This window comes from Acyrthosiphon pisum, chromosome A2 (assembly GCF_005508785.2).
Source record: "Acyrthosiphon pisum isolate AL4f chromosome A2, pea_aphid_22Mar2018_4r6ur, whole genome shotgun sequence".
NCBI classification, from domain to species: domain Eukaryota; kingdom Metazoa; phylum Arthropoda; class Insecta; order Hemiptera; family Aphididae; genus Acyrthosiphon; species Acyrthosiphon pisum.
In genome coordinates, this window is record NC_042495.1 from 13817120 (window position 1) to 13835019 (window position 17900).

The 17900-nt window shown below is 28.7% G+C and overlaps 1 protein-coding gene and 1 long non-coding RNA gene across 2 annotated transcripts in view; both read left to right on the plus strand.

Moving 5' to 3' along the window:
- Positions 1–1389: 1389 nt before the first annotated feature.
- The window catches only part of LOC107882255, a 27116-nt gene continuing 10605 nt past the window's right edge, over positions 1390–17900 (plus strand). The window contains exons 1-16 of the mRNA XM_029489282.1: positions 1390–1590; positions 2092–2192; positions 2503–2588; positions 2722–2892; positions 2983–3196; positions 3255–3354; positions 3496–3646; positions 3937–4088; positions 4156–4570; positions 5156–5317; positions 5415–5621; positions 5781–5933; positions 6006–6194; positions 6270–6393; positions 6471–6580; positions 6654–6812. Of these exons, the coding sequence (XP_029345142.1) occupies positions 2108–2192; positions 2503–2588; positions 2722–2892; positions 2983–3196; positions 3255–3354; positions 3496–3646; positions 3937–4088; positions 4156–4570; positions 5156–5317; positions 5415–5621; positions 5781–5933; positions 6006–6194; positions 6270–6393; positions 6471–6580; positions 6654–6812 (2478 nt within the window). The 5' untranslated portion in view covers positions 1390–1590; positions 2092–2107. The remainder of the gene's footprint in view (positions 1591–2091; positions 2193–2502; positions 2589–2721; positions 2893–2982; positions 3197–3254; positions 3355–3495; positions 3647–3936; positions 4089–4155; positions 4571–5155; positions 5318–5414; positions 5622–5780; positions 5934–6005; positions 6195–6269; positions 6394–6470; positions 6581–6653; positions 6813–17900) is intronic.
- On the plus strand, positions 11450–14409 carry LOC107882260. Its single transcript, XR_003839431.1, has 2 exons — positions 11450–11626; positions 11868–14409. It is a non-coding gene; the product is annotated as an uncharacterized LOC107882260 (long non-coding RNA).

Here is a 17900-nt window from a genome sequence, read left to right on the forward strand (position 1 = left end):
AATTTTACCTGATCATCACTTATAGCTTATACTGTTATACTCTATTACTCTTATATAGGTATACGATATATTTACAAATTAATATTATCTTAAATTATAATATATTTTTTTTATTGCTTGCCTACTGGATCAAGTTTTGTCTTTTTATTAAACATACCAGAAATTATTTTCGATTCTTGAGCAGTGACGTCATGTCTTCCACTAACGTAGATACCTGCCGATCAGATGGTCAAGGCATTTTCACGGTATTACCGACGACTACGTTACTTTTGGTTCGGTGCATAATACGATAATGCGCCAAACCTATGTTGAATTTCATCCCTAGGGTTAGGTAATACAAAAATGATTATAATCCTTCAACAATTAACAATCTTTTGATGCATGAAACATCAGTTTTAAAAAATATGATGTTTATGTCATACCTACGAAGTTTTAAGATATGCTGTTGAGATCCTTGTGGCATTACTTGTGGCCTGTGATCCTTCTAGAAGGATGTTTGTGTGTTTTTACTTGTATAAGTAGGTAGTAAAAACTTGACAGTTGATACAACTTGGTAGGTACCTAGTACTTACCTACTACTTCTACCAACTATATACGTAAATTCTACGGGTAGGTATTTGCCATGCTGGAAACTTGAGTTTAGTACCGGTTTGGTATTTTCTATGTTGGTTACTTGGAGAACAAGTAGGGGCAGCTTCTAAAAGCACAGAATATAATAATACTTATGCCTTACTTATGACCTATAGGTACAGTATAAGTACTAAGTAGGTAGATAGGTACTAACTTATAGTATAGATACCTTTTATGTAACCATAGGCGCAAATAGGGGGGCTTTAGGGGCTAAGCCCCCCCAAAATTGTCCATAGCCCTCCCAAACATTTCCTACATTTTGTTTTAAGCTTATTCAATATTACCAAAGTAAGCCATTAGCCCCCTAAATCTCAAACGCTATTTGCGTCTATGTATGTAACCTTAAACCTATTACGGAAGTGTTGATTTTAATCGGAGTATTATAGATAGGGCCGTTCTTACAATGTCCGGTTAAAGTTAACCGACACTTAACCGGCAGAATTCTGCCGGTAATAAAATCTGTTATCAGTCGGTTACCGTTAACCGACACTATTGGATATTGACATATTGTAGAACGTAAGAACGACCCATATAGTTATATAACTTATAGAATAGTAATATACCTACCTGCGGACTGTTCTCATATCTTAGTAGGTACTTACTTACTGCAGTCTGCAGAGGTAGGTACTTGCCTATATGATTTAATTATTTTAAATCATAAACCGTAATGGTGGTACTGCAGACTATTGAAAGTAAAGTCTGACTATTTATAAACAGTTGGTAACATACATACCTACTGTTTACTAATATAGTCATATGTTTTCACACAATTTCGTATTAATTTTACTAATATGTCTTCACAGATCACTTTTTTGGTATTTCGTCTTCATGACTTGCGTTCTTACTTCTGTCAATTGTCATACTGTCATTAGAGTCGTTAAATATAATTAATAATAATTACATTCTACGGTTTTGTCGTCTGTGTCGTGGACTCGTGACTCGTGTCGTAATTTCTAAATCGTAAGTATAGTACCTACGCAGGGTACCTATGTACTCTATATAATATGTACTATGGACTTTAGATTTTTAGAATGACATTTCAATCACAGAAGGATTTCATATATTATTCTGTGCTTAAATTGTTTTGTTATAAATGCACTATAATCTACTTTCTCCGTGTTCCGCGTAAACTCTGTGGTTAACTGCAGTAACACTTTACCACAATCACAGACATATAAAGTATAATCCGTGACCACAATATACCTACCAAATAGCAAATGGTTGATGATTCACTGTGGGTTAGGTGGTTATTAATGACTAGTAAAATATTATTAGATAAAATGACATAAACAGCATTATCTAATTTGGTGAATAACAAGAAAATTCTTAACATGGATCAAACGGTTACATGGAATACAGAGACAGTATAAATAGTATAATAGCACCTTAACTTTGTAAACAGTTGGACATTATCATTGAATATTCTATTAATGTATTAAATAAGAAACATTTGTATTTTAGAAGTTTCTCAATTGCAATGAGTTCTGAACGTGAAGAAACTAATCTATCTTCGAGTGCTAACAGAGTTTTGCCTTCGTCCAGTTTGACATTGTCTTCTAGTAGTAAGTTTAAATAAATTTATACCTATTTTAATTGTAATATAACTTTAAGTACCTGTTGCCTATTCACTATTGTATACCAAGTGCAAAAATAATTCTCAATCTCAAAATGATCAATAGGTAAAAAATAAATATACTTATTAGGTACCTACCTAAGTACTTATATTGATTTTTGAAAAACATATTAGCATATGTTTTACAGTGCTGTAGGTTAGGTTTTGCACAATATATATTGATAACATTGACTATATATAATAAGTAGGCACCTACAATTATTTATGCAAATTACAATAAAAGTACAATTTTTTTTCAGTATCATCTATAGTTACAAGGAGTTCAATTGAAAATAGTTTTTTTACTGTAATAGATCCTAACATAACTAGCACTACAGAAATAGAAGTAAGATAAAAAAAATTAAAGATGTTGAGAAATAATATTTACAGTGCATCTATTTTTAATACAACATAATATCAACATATAATTTACTATAATACAATTTATTGTATATTTCCTTAACTTTTTATTTTTAAAGGTAATAGTGAATATTTGGGTGAACAAATTTAAAGAAAATCCCAGAACTGGTACAATCAAGTTATTTGCTGTTATAATTAATTGTTTTGATGTCGATGTTTGTGAAGATGCATTCATTAACTTTAATTCTGTTTTAATATTTGCAAGAATTAATAAATGTTTTGAAACATTGGTATGATATTTTTAATTAATACTATTGCCTATTATTTATTAATTTCTAAATACAAATATAATTTTATATTATGCTGATAACATTTTTTAGGAAAAGACTGGTTCATTGATTTCTCCCGAAAAAATCAAAAAATCAGTAGAGATCCATAAATCCTTAGAACTTTTTACTGCAATTTTTCACCATCACAGTAACTTATTTTTGGATAAAGATGCAAATAAAAGTTATTTTAAATTCTTGAGAGATATTCTTACAAGAATATCACAATCTGATTTTGTTGGACCAAGACTTCTTGCTACAAGTTTTGGTAAAGCTAAATATCAATATAACAATCATATTTTATTTAAATAATTATATTTATTTAGGTTTAAAAATAGTAACTGGTTTGGTGCAATCAAATAATATAGAACTTGTACAGAACGATCTCGAAATATTATATACAGAGTTTTTAGTAAAACGATGGAAGTAAGTTAACATAATACTTGTACACAATATATTATATAAACCTAATAAATAATACATGACACATAATTTTGAATACATGTGTTTATTTTAAATAGCTAATATAAATATATGTGTATTATTAATTTGATTTTTTCTTTACAGAGATACTTTTTATATTGTAAGAGAAAAAGTGTTATTAGAACTAATGTTTTGGATAAATATTGATTTTATTAACTTTATTAATGATTTTTGGATGTATATTTATTGGGCACTAGGAGATCAAAGCACAAGTGTACAAACTATAGCTCTTAAAGTAGGTATACTTTTATTTTATTAAATAGTTATACATTAATTATATTACATATTAATATATTTTAATTTTCTTAGTAATATTGGTATTATATTAGTTAATATTTTTTTTAAACGTAACTACTATAAATTCGAATTAGTTATTTTTCAATTTCAAACATTTTACTTGCCTTTATTAAGCATAGCTTGTATTGTAGGGAAAGTAAAGGCTTATATTGCATCAAAGTACTAGTAATGTTTATTATGTATATCATCAACCCCTACATTTATAGTAATATTCATGATTACTTTCAGATGGCTAATGACATATTATTAAATATACACAGTAATATTCCTAAAGTGAAGATGATGATAAAAAAAATAGTTTCCGTTCTAGCTAACTTACTTTTATCAACTAATGATGGAGTCGTAATTTCAGCATTAAATTTATATTCCATATTGCCAAGGTTTTTATTCTTAAAATAAAATAATAGTTTAAAAATGAATAATTATAGTTTCTTTAACAAATTTTAGTATAGATGATGAAGATGATGAAGAAGTATATCACATGAATAAGGTTGAGTCAATAGCATTAGAATTAGTTTTTTCTGAAAAAACTAAAGTTTCCCGAGTTGCAGCAAAACATTTTGTTAACCAAATAGTCAATTCTCAACCAAATGCATTTCAACAATTGAAAGTTCTTATATTAATTTTAGAAGGTGTTCCGTTGCAGATTAGATTGATTGCTGCCTCTTTTTTTGTCGATGCTATTTATGATTTATGCCCTCTACTTACAGACTTTAAATGTATATCTCAATTTTTAACTTCAGACAATCTTGAAGATACAGAAAAACACAATTTTATGACTTTATTCATGTATGTTGTTAAATGGTTAATTACTGGTGTTAAGCCTGAACAGAAAATTGCTCTTATGGGAGACCAAAATGATGTAAGTACTGTAGTTCGCTTAATTTTAAATTTATATAAGATGAAAGGTATAAAGATATCAGGAAAGTGCATATTTTTCAATTTTATTTAATTTTCTAATATATTTCGCTATTATTACATACCAAACTGAAAAATAATTACAAAATTGGTTGTATATATATTATGTTATGCATAAAAAATAGATTAGCTAATATAATATATTATATAATAATATATTTAAACTATTTATTTTATTATATAATTTATACTATCTATTTAAAATTTTGGCTGGTATATTAGATGCCAACAAAATTTTAATTCTAAGATTGTTTAGTTTCTATCAAATAATAATTTGATTAAGTGTTGCACTTTTTTATTATTGTATTAATTTATTATGTAATTTTATTATTTTAGTATTTACAAGTACAGTGAAAATTCCATATTACTAAGTCTCATTGATACTAAAAAAAAATTGTATTAAAGAGACATTTGTAAAATATAATTAAATAAATATAGTTCGCTTCTCAAAAGTATTTTGTATAATAGAAGTTTCACTGTATATTATAATATAATATATAAGACATACAGGTATATTGTTTTATTTTAGATTATTCAGTTACATATCAATACAATTAAAAAGACAGAATATACTACATATATGGTGATGCATTTACTAAATCAATTTAAAGAATGTAATACACCTACACATGCATTTTCACTATGGATTTTACTACAGTTTGTTGATTTTAAATTACTTCAAGATAGAAAGGTACTATTATACTTTTCAATATATGCATATATATTTATTAACTTGCTAACTATGTTTAAAATCATAATTATTTTGTATGTTTTAAATTGTAATTTAGGTAATACTTGATATATTAGATCAAGTATCTTTATTTTATCACACTTGGAACATTCCTACTATTTTAGAGATGATTTCAAAATGCATTCATATTATGTCTTCAAATTTAGAAGGTGCTGATCAAAGCTTGTGTTTGAAATATATTAAAGATATTGCCCAAGCGAACATTAATATTTTAAAAGCTGAAATTGAAAATCCAACTAAAAATGTAATCTTATAAAATATAATATAATATAACTTTCATAAATATGTATATAGATTTATGAGACAAATAATTTTGAAGTTATTACAATTGAATAATCATAAAATTAAAATTAAATCTATAAATAGATTTGTATTAAATTATAATGACTATTTATTTTTTCAGACGTCAAATAAATTGAGTCAAAAAAATGCTTTAATTAAAATGTGGTCTTTAGCAAAGTATAACCTTATACCTGATGACTTGGAACCATTAAAATATTTATCTTATTATGTACCCAACCTAAAGAAAAACTCACCAACCAATTTAATTGTTTCAGTACGATATTTGAAATAAACACAATATATTGTACCTGATGTCTGTCTTAAAATTAAATAAAGTATTTTTTAGGAATTTGCTTTGAGTGCTTTCATGGAAGTATTCAGAAGAATAATATTAAAAGTACCAACAGATTTGCAAAATAATTTTTCCATTGAACAGTCTGAAATTATTGTGGAAAATACATATGTTACTTTTTTAAATGCCATGTTAAATACATCAAGTAAATATGATCCTCAAATTGTAAACATCTGTGAAACTGTAAGATATCTTTTTTATTTGTAAATTGCATTTTATTTTTACATAACTTTTAGTAATTATTTTCATTACTTTCAGGCATTTTTAATTGTTGATGACTTACTACGGATTAGATTCAACAAAGATAGAACTAATTATATACTTGATGATGACCAAAATATGAGATTAAATGAGTTTATTTTTTCTTTATTCAATAACTGTGGTATGCGTTACTTTATACTTGGTATATAAAAATACATTTTTAAATCCATTGGATGGTTGTTTTAAAATTTATTTTAGAATACAATGATTTAAATACTTTAAGACTTGTAGAAGTATTTGTACAACTTATACAAGATGGTGTTATCGAAATGAATCATTTGATTACACTATTGCAGTTTGTAAAAAAGGTACATACATTATAATTTTATAATCTAAATAAATTTATCAAGCTCTTCATAACAGGAGTATAATATTTCGTAGGAATTGGTTGAACATGCACTTGTACCAGTTATTAATTTCTTCTGCAAAAAAGAAACTGGAGATCAACTAAGCAATGTAATTAATTTATACTTAGTGTACATGTATGAAAATATTATTTCTCAAAAATCAGACTTCAAAAATTATACATTAAAAGATTTAGTAAGTGGTTTTATTTCTAAAATGTGTGTTTTCTTATATTATTCTAGTTATCTGGGCCAAAGATTTGTATTTGCAAAAAATTTATATGCCATATTTCTTCTAATTATAACACTAGTGCGTTTCATTAGAACTGTGACTCGACGCTAACACTCTTCGTAGCAGTTTTGTCTCAAACCACGGGTTTTCTAACTATGATTGAAAAAATGTGTAAAATATTTGTTATCAATTTTAAATTTGCCGCGCAACTTTACGTGCTAGTCTTAGAAACCCTAATGAAAAAACACCACAAGGCATGTTAGCGTCGAGTCGCAATTCTAATAAAACGCACTATAATATAATATTTAACCAATTGCAACCATTTAGATAAACAAAAAAAAATTATGTGAGATTTACCTTTGGCTATCTTGTCGTATGCGCTCTACCGGTAACATTGGGAATGCAGTATGCGCTCTACCGTGTTTTGCCACTCTACAATTATATTTAGATTTTAACAGAAAAAAACAAAAAACAAAAACAAAAAACAACTGAAAAACGATAACAAAATATCCTAAAAACCAAAAAAAATTTCACCTATTTTTACTTTTTAATCTTTAACTTTAAAAACACTTTAACTTGAAATCAGAAATTTTGAATTTTCTAATTTTTATATTAATTATAATTTTGATTTAAAATTTAAATATTATGAATAATTAATTTTAATTTTTAACTTTTAAGTGCATTTCTATATTGCGTGTTACTATTATAACTTAAAAGTTAAAAGTTATATTCTGTATATAATATATAATGTTTTTGACTAACGTTTTTAAAAAAATTATTTTCCTATTGTTTCCAGATAATATAACGTTTATATTGTTTTTTTTATATATATATAATATAATAATTAATTTTAATTTTCAACTTTTAAGTACATTTCTATATTGTGCGTTACTATTATAACTTAAAAGTTAAAAGTTATAAGTTATAAGAATATAATATAAAAAAAAATATATATTATCAAAAACAATATAGAAAAATAACTTTTTTAAAAACTTAATAATCAAAAACGTCTAAAAACGTTAAAAAAAACTATATTTTCGCAGGTAGACCGCAATCTGGGGTAGAGCGCATACGACAAGATAGCCTCTACTGTAAGCAAAAATCTAAAAAGTATATTATTATAAACAGTTATTTTTTTACTGACATTTTAAATTCAGTGACATATTAAAACCATGAAAAACGATTTTACTTATTTTGTTGAAATTTAAAAATATTATTCGTGAACAGATGACACTTTTAGAGTATATTATTTCATTTTAATATTTTATACACACAATGACATTTCCAAATGTCATTTTTTGGCAAAAATGAATTTAACCTACTGTAGTAGATACTTATGCCTGATACTAAAATAAATTACTTTAATCACCTTAACATCATAAAATATGCCTACTTAGTAATATTATAGGCTGGCAGACCGTGTTCGATCAAAATCACTTTTCGTATACAATGGTTTTATATCATTAATTCAAATTCAACACCATCCATTACAGTGACTCACTTTGAGCTACTGTACAGCAGAACGATATCTATTTTACCGATTTTTTTGTTTGTCATGTTTTGCAAAGTTTACCCCCTATAACTTTTCATCCCTATAATTATCTTAAATCGGCGTTGTATTAATTACATTAGGTGAATATATAGAAATAGTAACAATTTGTCTTGTCAATTATTTCTATAATTGTCTTATCTAACCTAGATGTTATCAGTGATCAATTTGCATTCCTAATCAAATAAAAAATTCATTTACTAAAAAAAAAACATCCTTTATACTTATTGTACTTGTATAAATTCTAGATTAAAAATAAAAATATATTTATAAACATAAGTAGTCAAAATACTTGGCTTAGCTATAGTAGTCGTTAAGAAACGATTTTAATGATCTAATGACGTTTAGGTATATTTATACAGTATGTATATAAATGCATAATACTATGGAAATTTTGGTTTCGCTTACCTTTTAATTCAACGTATAGGTTAGATACAGGTATTTAAGAATTGTTTAGTTTTATGCATAATATGCAGTGTCATAAGTATGTAATATCAAAGTGTTCAGTTGAAAAAGTAACTTGTCATGTAACGGATGAGTGATTAACAGTTAAATTATTTTAGCCATAGAATATGGACTATATAATACCTATTACTACAACATTAATAGTATTGGTCTCTTTTCAATGTACCATGTTTTTTCATGTTGGTGTCACTGCTGGATCACTGGTATCAGACTTGTTCTTTGGCAAGCGGATCACTGCCATCACTGATCTCGTTTGTGTTCTTTTCATAGACGGGATGGGGACAGTTGATGAATACTTTATATTTTATAATAATGCTCATTGCCCATACGTATTATGATTTATGGTACGCGTACGCCGTACGGTGTATCACAGGTTGAGAAACGCCGTACGGTGTATCACAGGTGAGAAACGCCGATCTAAGTGATATATACTGGCCTCAGTAATGTCCACACAATCAAATACGAAAACTTATTTTTCTTATTTCATTCATATGACAATATTTTTGGTGGTAATTACTATTTTATACGTATTATATAATAATTATTAATTACATTATATATACATAGGTACTAGGTACATTGGCGTCTAGCACCTGTATAATAGTAAACAATATTTTTTAATGTTTTTAAACCCACTCGCTCCGCTTCTCGCGGAAAAAAATATACCAGTACCTACATATAAATTCGCTTGTATATGCGACTAGGTACATCTACGTCCTACACAGCTACACACATCATTAAAATAAAAGTTTTAAATAGGTGTAACTCTAGTCATAACGAATGTATTATATGTATTATTATAATAATATAGTATCTAGAGAAGAATACGTTGTTTTTGTAGACTGCGGTCACCAGTCTATATGTTCAAGGTGAAATGCGAATTTATGAAGATGGTTTATAAACTTTAGTTGTTGTAGGTTAAATAGAAAGGTATAATTTCCCACACACTCCATCATAATAATAACGTATATGTAGTTATGTAGAAAAAAAATGGATCTGTGGAAGGTATCATATTTCACTGTATTATTTTATACCTAGCCATAAAGATTGGTTCATTTTTCTATATGTACATATAGCTTGAGATTATAAGCTTCAGTGAATATTATTGACACTCATTATAATATTAGAGTTTGTAACCTACTTTCAATATAATTCATCTGTACGAGAAACCTTTTTTTTCTGATTTTGTATTTATTTATTTTTATATTTTAAGACACTAAGACACTAAGGTAACTTATATATAATATATAAGTATATATATTATACATATATTTATAACGAATTGAGCTTATAAGTTAAGACTTAAAAGTGCTTACAAAATAATGAGTGAAACAAAGTATTCGGCATGGATGATGTTCAGATGTTGGGCATTGGATCTTCGTTTTATGTAAATAGAATATTTATAATTATCAGCTATACACAGGTAAATAATAAATTCATCGTTCCAATCAGAATCTAAAAAATGATTATATTATATTAGTGTTAAAATCAATAATCAAAAATAAAGGATCACAATGCACCCAGGATCAAATCTAGAAACCTGAAATGGTGGGGGCACATTTATTTTCAGAAAAAATATAATTTTAAATTTAGGTAGATATAATATAAACATAATAAAGATTATTATATAATTATATAATAGTAGGTATAAACCATAGGTAGGTAGATAGGACTATCTGGGTTGAAAAAAAAAACAATAAAATTAATCCCCCTCCCCCCCACCGTTCGAGCTTTAGATACACTACTGAATGATTTTTTTTTTATTTCTGACAACTAATTCTACTAGGTACTAGCATTGATTATACATAGTATGTATAATCAATGGTACTAGGTATCTAATTCTTACCGTATTATTTTCTTTTTTATAAAAATGATACATTTTTATGACATAAACTATAATAGTATACCAACGAATAAATATTTCTTATTATTATTTTCATTTTCAAGTGCATAGTAGTTTCCCATTGTTTTTTATTCAAAATTGAGGATTTGGTATGAGAATTTCATATTTCATTAGTGATTATCACATCTCGTACTCATTAAAAAAAAAAATTAGCTATGATGAAATATTGTGATAACATATTATATAACTTATAATTATTTAATATATTATTCGTTCTATATTTAGTGCAACAAAATAACATGTACCTATAATATACTATATTTGAACTTATTGTTTATCCTTATAATATTACAACCAAATATTTAAAAAATGTATTAAATACCTAATTACCTGTAATTACACAACTTTACTTCATTAAAATAATTGCAATATATATTATACTTATACAGTCATTTTTATTATATTATGTTCAATACAATTTCCTTGTTAAAATTGATAACTTACCTATATACCTACTTATAATTATTCATAAGTTCACATAATCAGGTTTTTTACATTTAAATCGTTTAGGCTAATGATTATGAATATAAGTACACTGCAGTAGATACATGATGTACAATTATTATTACACAATGAATCAAATATACATCTATAAAATTAAACAATTCTACTAGTAAATACTAAATACTTAGGTATTATAGGAATTATACATAAGCACTAGCTATAGCCCCCTTTGGCCCTTTAAGTCAGTAGTGCTCGTGGAAATTTGGTATCTATAAGGTTGATCAAAGCTTTCTGTACATCTCCATAATATAGTATGATATCTATACCTGTAGTGTACAACAGCTGCAGCGTACGGACGTTCACTTTCGTCGAGGTCTCCAAACAACGTGAATTATACACTATAGTTGCCAACGCAAGGTAACTATATGATATTAACTCTTGTATATGTTTATTGTTTAATATTAATGTTCAGTATACGCGTCTCTATAATATAACAAAGGTGATTTCAACAAAACACGATTTTGTATGAATGTTAAAAAAGGGAACATTTAAAAATTAAATAATTTATGGCTTTTTTTTTTTTTTGTTTCGAGGGTGTAGGGGGTATTTTATTTTAATAGTAGGTATATAATATAGTAGTACACGTTTTTTGTTTCAGGAAATAAATACAAGCCGTAACAGATTTGGATATCATAGTGCGTAGTCCAACATCGTGTATCATTCCACTTTCCAGACGACTGCAAGCGCGTTACGTTTTTTTCGCTAGAAAACCGGTGGAAAACAATGCACACGCATAAGTCTGTCGCAACCGCAATACAACACGACTATATTTAATTTGTGTACGTATTTTACTCGAATATTATTATTTAGTAAAACATACTGCAATACGTATTGTTATTATTATTGTTATCATCTTGTGGGAGGTCACGAGCTCGAATCTCTCGCCGCGCCCTTCCCAAATCCGAAACACGCGTCGGTGGTGGAAATCCGCGTCCGTGTCCGCCCGCTCGACTGAGTCAGCTGCGCTCGACAAGAATAATATTATACTATTTGGTGTTATACGCGTATGGCCACCGTCCGCTGCCGATCGTCTCTCGCCGCGCCAGTTCCGATCAGTCAGTCAGAGTCCGGTCGCCGAACGCATCAGGCAGTATACCTAGCTGCAGGTATCCTCCGCAGACATATTATAATATTATATCGTCATCGATATAATATCAATAACCAAAACTCTATACACGCACCGACAGTCGATCAAGTCAGCACAAGCGATCGGCCGTCGTCGGTGGGAATCGGGCGCGGACGTCATTGACACAGTACGTCATAATATACCCTGCAATATAGTATTAACTGCATCACGCCATATCATAAGTCTTCAGGTCCGTGACGTATAGTCGTCCCCGCCCGGCGCAATATTTGATAAGTCGATATAATATCGTCGTCGTATATTATAAACGCGCAGACAGCGACAGCAGTCAGTCGACGCAGGAGACACGACCATCATGGACAAGCAACAGGAAGCCGCGGTAGCAGCAGCCGGTACAGCGTCGGAAGACAGCATCAGCATGAAAACGGAATATCCCACGCACGAGGTGTACGTCTCCGAACCACCACCGGTGAGTTGTTTAGACGATAATATAGCATTGTATATTATATTATTATTACAATATTATTATATACATTTATATAGTAAAATATAATTACCATAATAATTACGAAAATTCGTCTTACGAGGAGCAATCGTAGTTAGAGCAAAATCGTTCGTCGTCTCGCGCCCGTCGCGCGGTGGCCGCTGCGTCACACTCCACTTCGCGGTTCGCTAGAAAGTCGAAACGCTCGTGCCGTAGGTACCTTTCAATAAGACCGCGACGACCGGAAGCGTATTTTGTTACTACGGATTTTCATCTTTACTATTCGGCGGGTTGTGGATATAATAATAACTAAATTTCTGCCCAGCTCGAGATGACTACCACTGTTGTGTATTACACCTATATTTTATATGACGACATGACGGTTGACTTGGGACCCACGCGGGTGACTTCAACGGGTATGGGATTTCTGTCCGGACATCAGACCACGAAAAATCAATCATAAAAATTCGCACTTTTTTTTCTATCGGTGTGTTATCTAAAAGGGCTTGTTGCAAGACCGTTCTGCTAGTAAAAAAATGCCATCATAGTATAAAATATGACAATGGTCTTGTTCTCTTGTATATAAAGAATGTATAGGCAGATTGATAGATACGTAATAAGTGTATTTATACGGTTTAGTATAATATACACTATATCTACCTATGCTGCCATACTGGCTATACATTGTACACATAATAAATATAAATGTTAAAATGTATTTTGAATAGTCGTATGGGCAGCTATTTACTTCTATGTTCGACGTTCACGTTTTCGGTTTGGTTTTTTTCACATGAAACCTGTTGTCTGTTGGGACAAACAATAGTCGCTAAAAATTAATCGCTTTTACTATAATATGTAGGTATAATATATATTGTGTACATGAAATGAGAAAGAAAAACTATTTAAGCGTACAGTATATAGTAATAATATGTGCGCATAGATCACGAGCGCAGTACAATAACAGCGATTGACACATGTGGTGCATATTATTTTAATATAATCATTAATCATAATTCATAATTGAGATGCGAGTATAGGTACCTACCTATATTATATAAGCCGCCTTTAGCAACAATAATATCTCTCACTCGTACAGGTACCATATTAAAAAAGGGGTATCTTCAGTGCGATATCGTCTATTGCGAGGTCCCGCGGGGCCAGATCGGAAAAAATGCCTACCTATTCCACACAATAATAATTTATAATTATGTATACTTTATAGTATACCTATCGTTGCTCGCGGAGCTTGTTCTCAACTATATATTGTTAGCACATAGTCGCCTAGAGCGTCAAAGAACGACGTTCTTATTATAATATTATTATCATTGTCGTCGGAAGACGAATAATAAAAACAATAAATAAAAAACCTCTGTGCATATACCTATTATGTATTTTGATTTTTGTACGGAGGTAGTTTTTTACAGCTGTAGGTACTACCGCCGCCGGAGGGAATACAATATATTATATTATATTTCTACAATAATACACCACTCGCATGTATATATGCGCGTACGTATTTATATATATAGGTACAAAATACAAAGTAATATAATCATAAAAATAATAATAATATGTAAAAAGATGGTGTGTCGAGGACAACTGGGTATAACGACTGTAAACAATATGTAGTATAATTTATCCTTTCTCTTCAACTCTTGTGTTGGGCGCACAGACGTACGTATAGTGTATATATTATTATAAACGTTTTACCTTGAGTCCAATTCTTACAATGCTCACGTTAATGGTCGTGTGAGTGTTTTAGATTCTATTTTTACAACGAATTACGATTTACGGAGTTCTATGCGTAAAAAAAATAAAAAAAAACACTTAAAAAGAGCTTTTCATGCTTGACATACTGCAGTTAACTACGCCGCCAACAAGGCCGTCGTATGGAGCTATATGTTATAATATAATATAAATATATGATACATAATAATAATATGTCCATCCAATACGCCGGCGACGGGATAACCAAATATTGTTGTCATTATCGCCACTGGTTTTTCGGGTTGACGAGAGAGTACAACAAATAGCTATTTCGTTTATATATATTTACAGCGCGATTTTGCAACTATCTAACTGACGCATCGCACTTGGACTGCTGAGTTCGTTAAATGGTCTGTTGCGTAATTTGCACCGTATACAAGTTTACACGAAAAAAAAATATTTTTTTTATCTTAAAATCCGAATATGTATACCTGCACTGTGCCAGCGACAGTGCAAAAATACATACCTAATGACAAAAACTTGAAGTGAAATATGTAAATGTCGTGATGTGCTGCATTAAGGCTAATGTAGTCTGTTGTTAAACCGGTTGTCGGATAAGGTCTTTCGGGTCAAGAATAAATTCAACGAATCTTCTAGATTTACGTAGAGACGGCCTGGAAGATTTCCAGAATCTATATTAATAATATGGTATATGTAGCTATAATACAGGTACATACGGATCGTTATTATGGATTTAGTAAAATACATATTATATACAATTGTATATTTTAATTCTTCAAACATAACGTATAATATTTATACATTTAATAAGTATTATAATATAATATTTATTATTTACCCAATATTGAATATAATTTGTGCCAACGTATACATATAATTTTTATAATGAATCGATTTCGACTACGAGTCTGGTTTATGATAATATTTATGATTATGACGCTTACTCTTTGTTATAATATTCATATTATACGATCATTATAATTTATATTGTGTACTTTCCAGTAGATTTTGAAGTGCACAAATTGCATATACATGGTAAACACAGTTTCACTTGGGGTACGATAAATGTATATGTACATTGTACACTCACACGCACGCTTTCTCTCATGATACGACCCATTAAATGATTTATGAATTTGACGGGTTTTTTTGCATGAGCTAAATGCCTTTAATGACGAATTTTCGCATTCACCTATAAACACCGTCGGACACTTTCCATTCCCATTAATACTCGACGTTTGAATGACATATTCTGAAAAATAATGCGGTCTATCTGATGTCTGAACCGATTAACGAAAAAGAAAAAGGCCTCATTACCCAAATTATGTTATTATTCGTATGTTAATACTAATATGTTTACCCATAAAGTTGACGATCATGCCGCTCAGTTGTTTTTGGAATCTATAATTTACCGATAAATTAGAAGTTAAAAATTGCATTCAGCAGATTAAAAAAAAAAATTCTAAAAATAATTATTATTAGTTAAACTGCATAGTGAATTTAAATTTTCACTTCGCCTAAATTTTGTTATTGAGAGAAAATCACATTTGTCTTTTATTCTATTATAACATCTGGTGTATTCTGGTATTCATATATAAAAACAATAAGTATGTTAAATTAGATAGAAAGTATGTTACACGATTTAAAAAAATATTCAAATACACTGTATTATTCATATTTTTTCCTGCAAAATTTTAATTTATGATTATTATTATTACGCAATCGACACTTGTAGGTTGCCGAGTGTATAAATTCATAAAATTAAAATATTTTTCTTTTACAAATAATCATAGATTTTCTCACACAAAAAAGTAGCAGACAATTATGTAATTTGATTAATAGTATATTATATAGTTTTTGTTACTTGTTACATTATATGCTCTCTAATGAATAACAATTGTTTAAAAAAATCTAATGAAATTCGATAACCGTGTCATTGATTAATTTTATTGACGAGTGACGATTCTACCCATTTTCAATAATAAATTAAAGTAATTAGGTACCATTGCCTAGTTCAAATTTTAATTCAACTGTAGTAATTAGTATGAAAGTATGTATAAAGTATGTATTATTATTTATTTATAAATATTAAATAAGTATATATTTTACCACTTACAGACAAAATATTACATGTAAATATATTGCAGTATATAATTACAGTATTGAATTTAAAAATCAAGACAAATGTAGAAAATTTTATGACTATAATCGTTTGTAGTAAAAATGTCCATTATAATGAACGTTCTGTTATTGTTCATATTAAAATTACTGACAAAATGATAACATTGAATTGATAATGATTTTTTTATGTCTTGCTTCCTTAGTCATAAACTCATAACATAGGTATTAGGTGTAAGGAAAAATAGCTATGGCTTACCTTATACTTATACTAAATATTTTTTGATAAAATTAAAAATACTGATAAACAGTTGATTTCCTAATGCTCAGAATATCACGATTCTCGCATGAATACAAATGGAATCAAATAAAACTGTTAATAACAAATATATAGAAATACCATTAAAATGTATGTTTAAACAAATTATATATAATATATATATATATATTTATATATTTTTTTAAACATAAATTAGAATTGTAACGAATTTTAATCACTTTAACTTACATAATAATTATCAGATAATGTCACTCGTGTAAAATTAAAATTAAGCAGAAATACCTACATGACTACATATTATAATGTATTATATAATATCACAATATATAATTTAAGACTTATAAGAGGAATATGATTCAACGCAGTTAGTCTAGTTATCTTAATAAATATTTTAGTTTGCAATATGTTTTTTATTTTAAACAATGAACGTGTCAAATTATATTATGTTTATAGCCTTACAAGTTCAAAGTACCTATGTCCTATTGGTGAAACACAAAACCCTGCAAAACGAAACAATAACGTAGGTAAACTGGTAAATGTAAATAATATATAATAGGTACCTATTTTATAGAATTTTTTTTGACGGTGCGCTCCAATCACCCGTTTAATTCGCCAAATTCGGGGCAGAATTAAAATGCAGTTAATTATAGAAAAAAAATTCACCCGTTCGAGTCAATAATAATATATTATTCTATATAGGTAGGTATAGAAGACATTGCATAACAAATATATACCTACTGTGCCTGCTATTATATACCGACTATCAAATTACACAACTATATAAAAATAGGAACATATCACTTACACGCATTGCTTCACCACAATATTTTCATTCTGGCCCGAACCCCCGCCAGGTTCAATGAACCAAACGCTTTCTCCTTATCGAATGAATAATAATAATAAACACACACAAATATAATATATACAATATATGTAT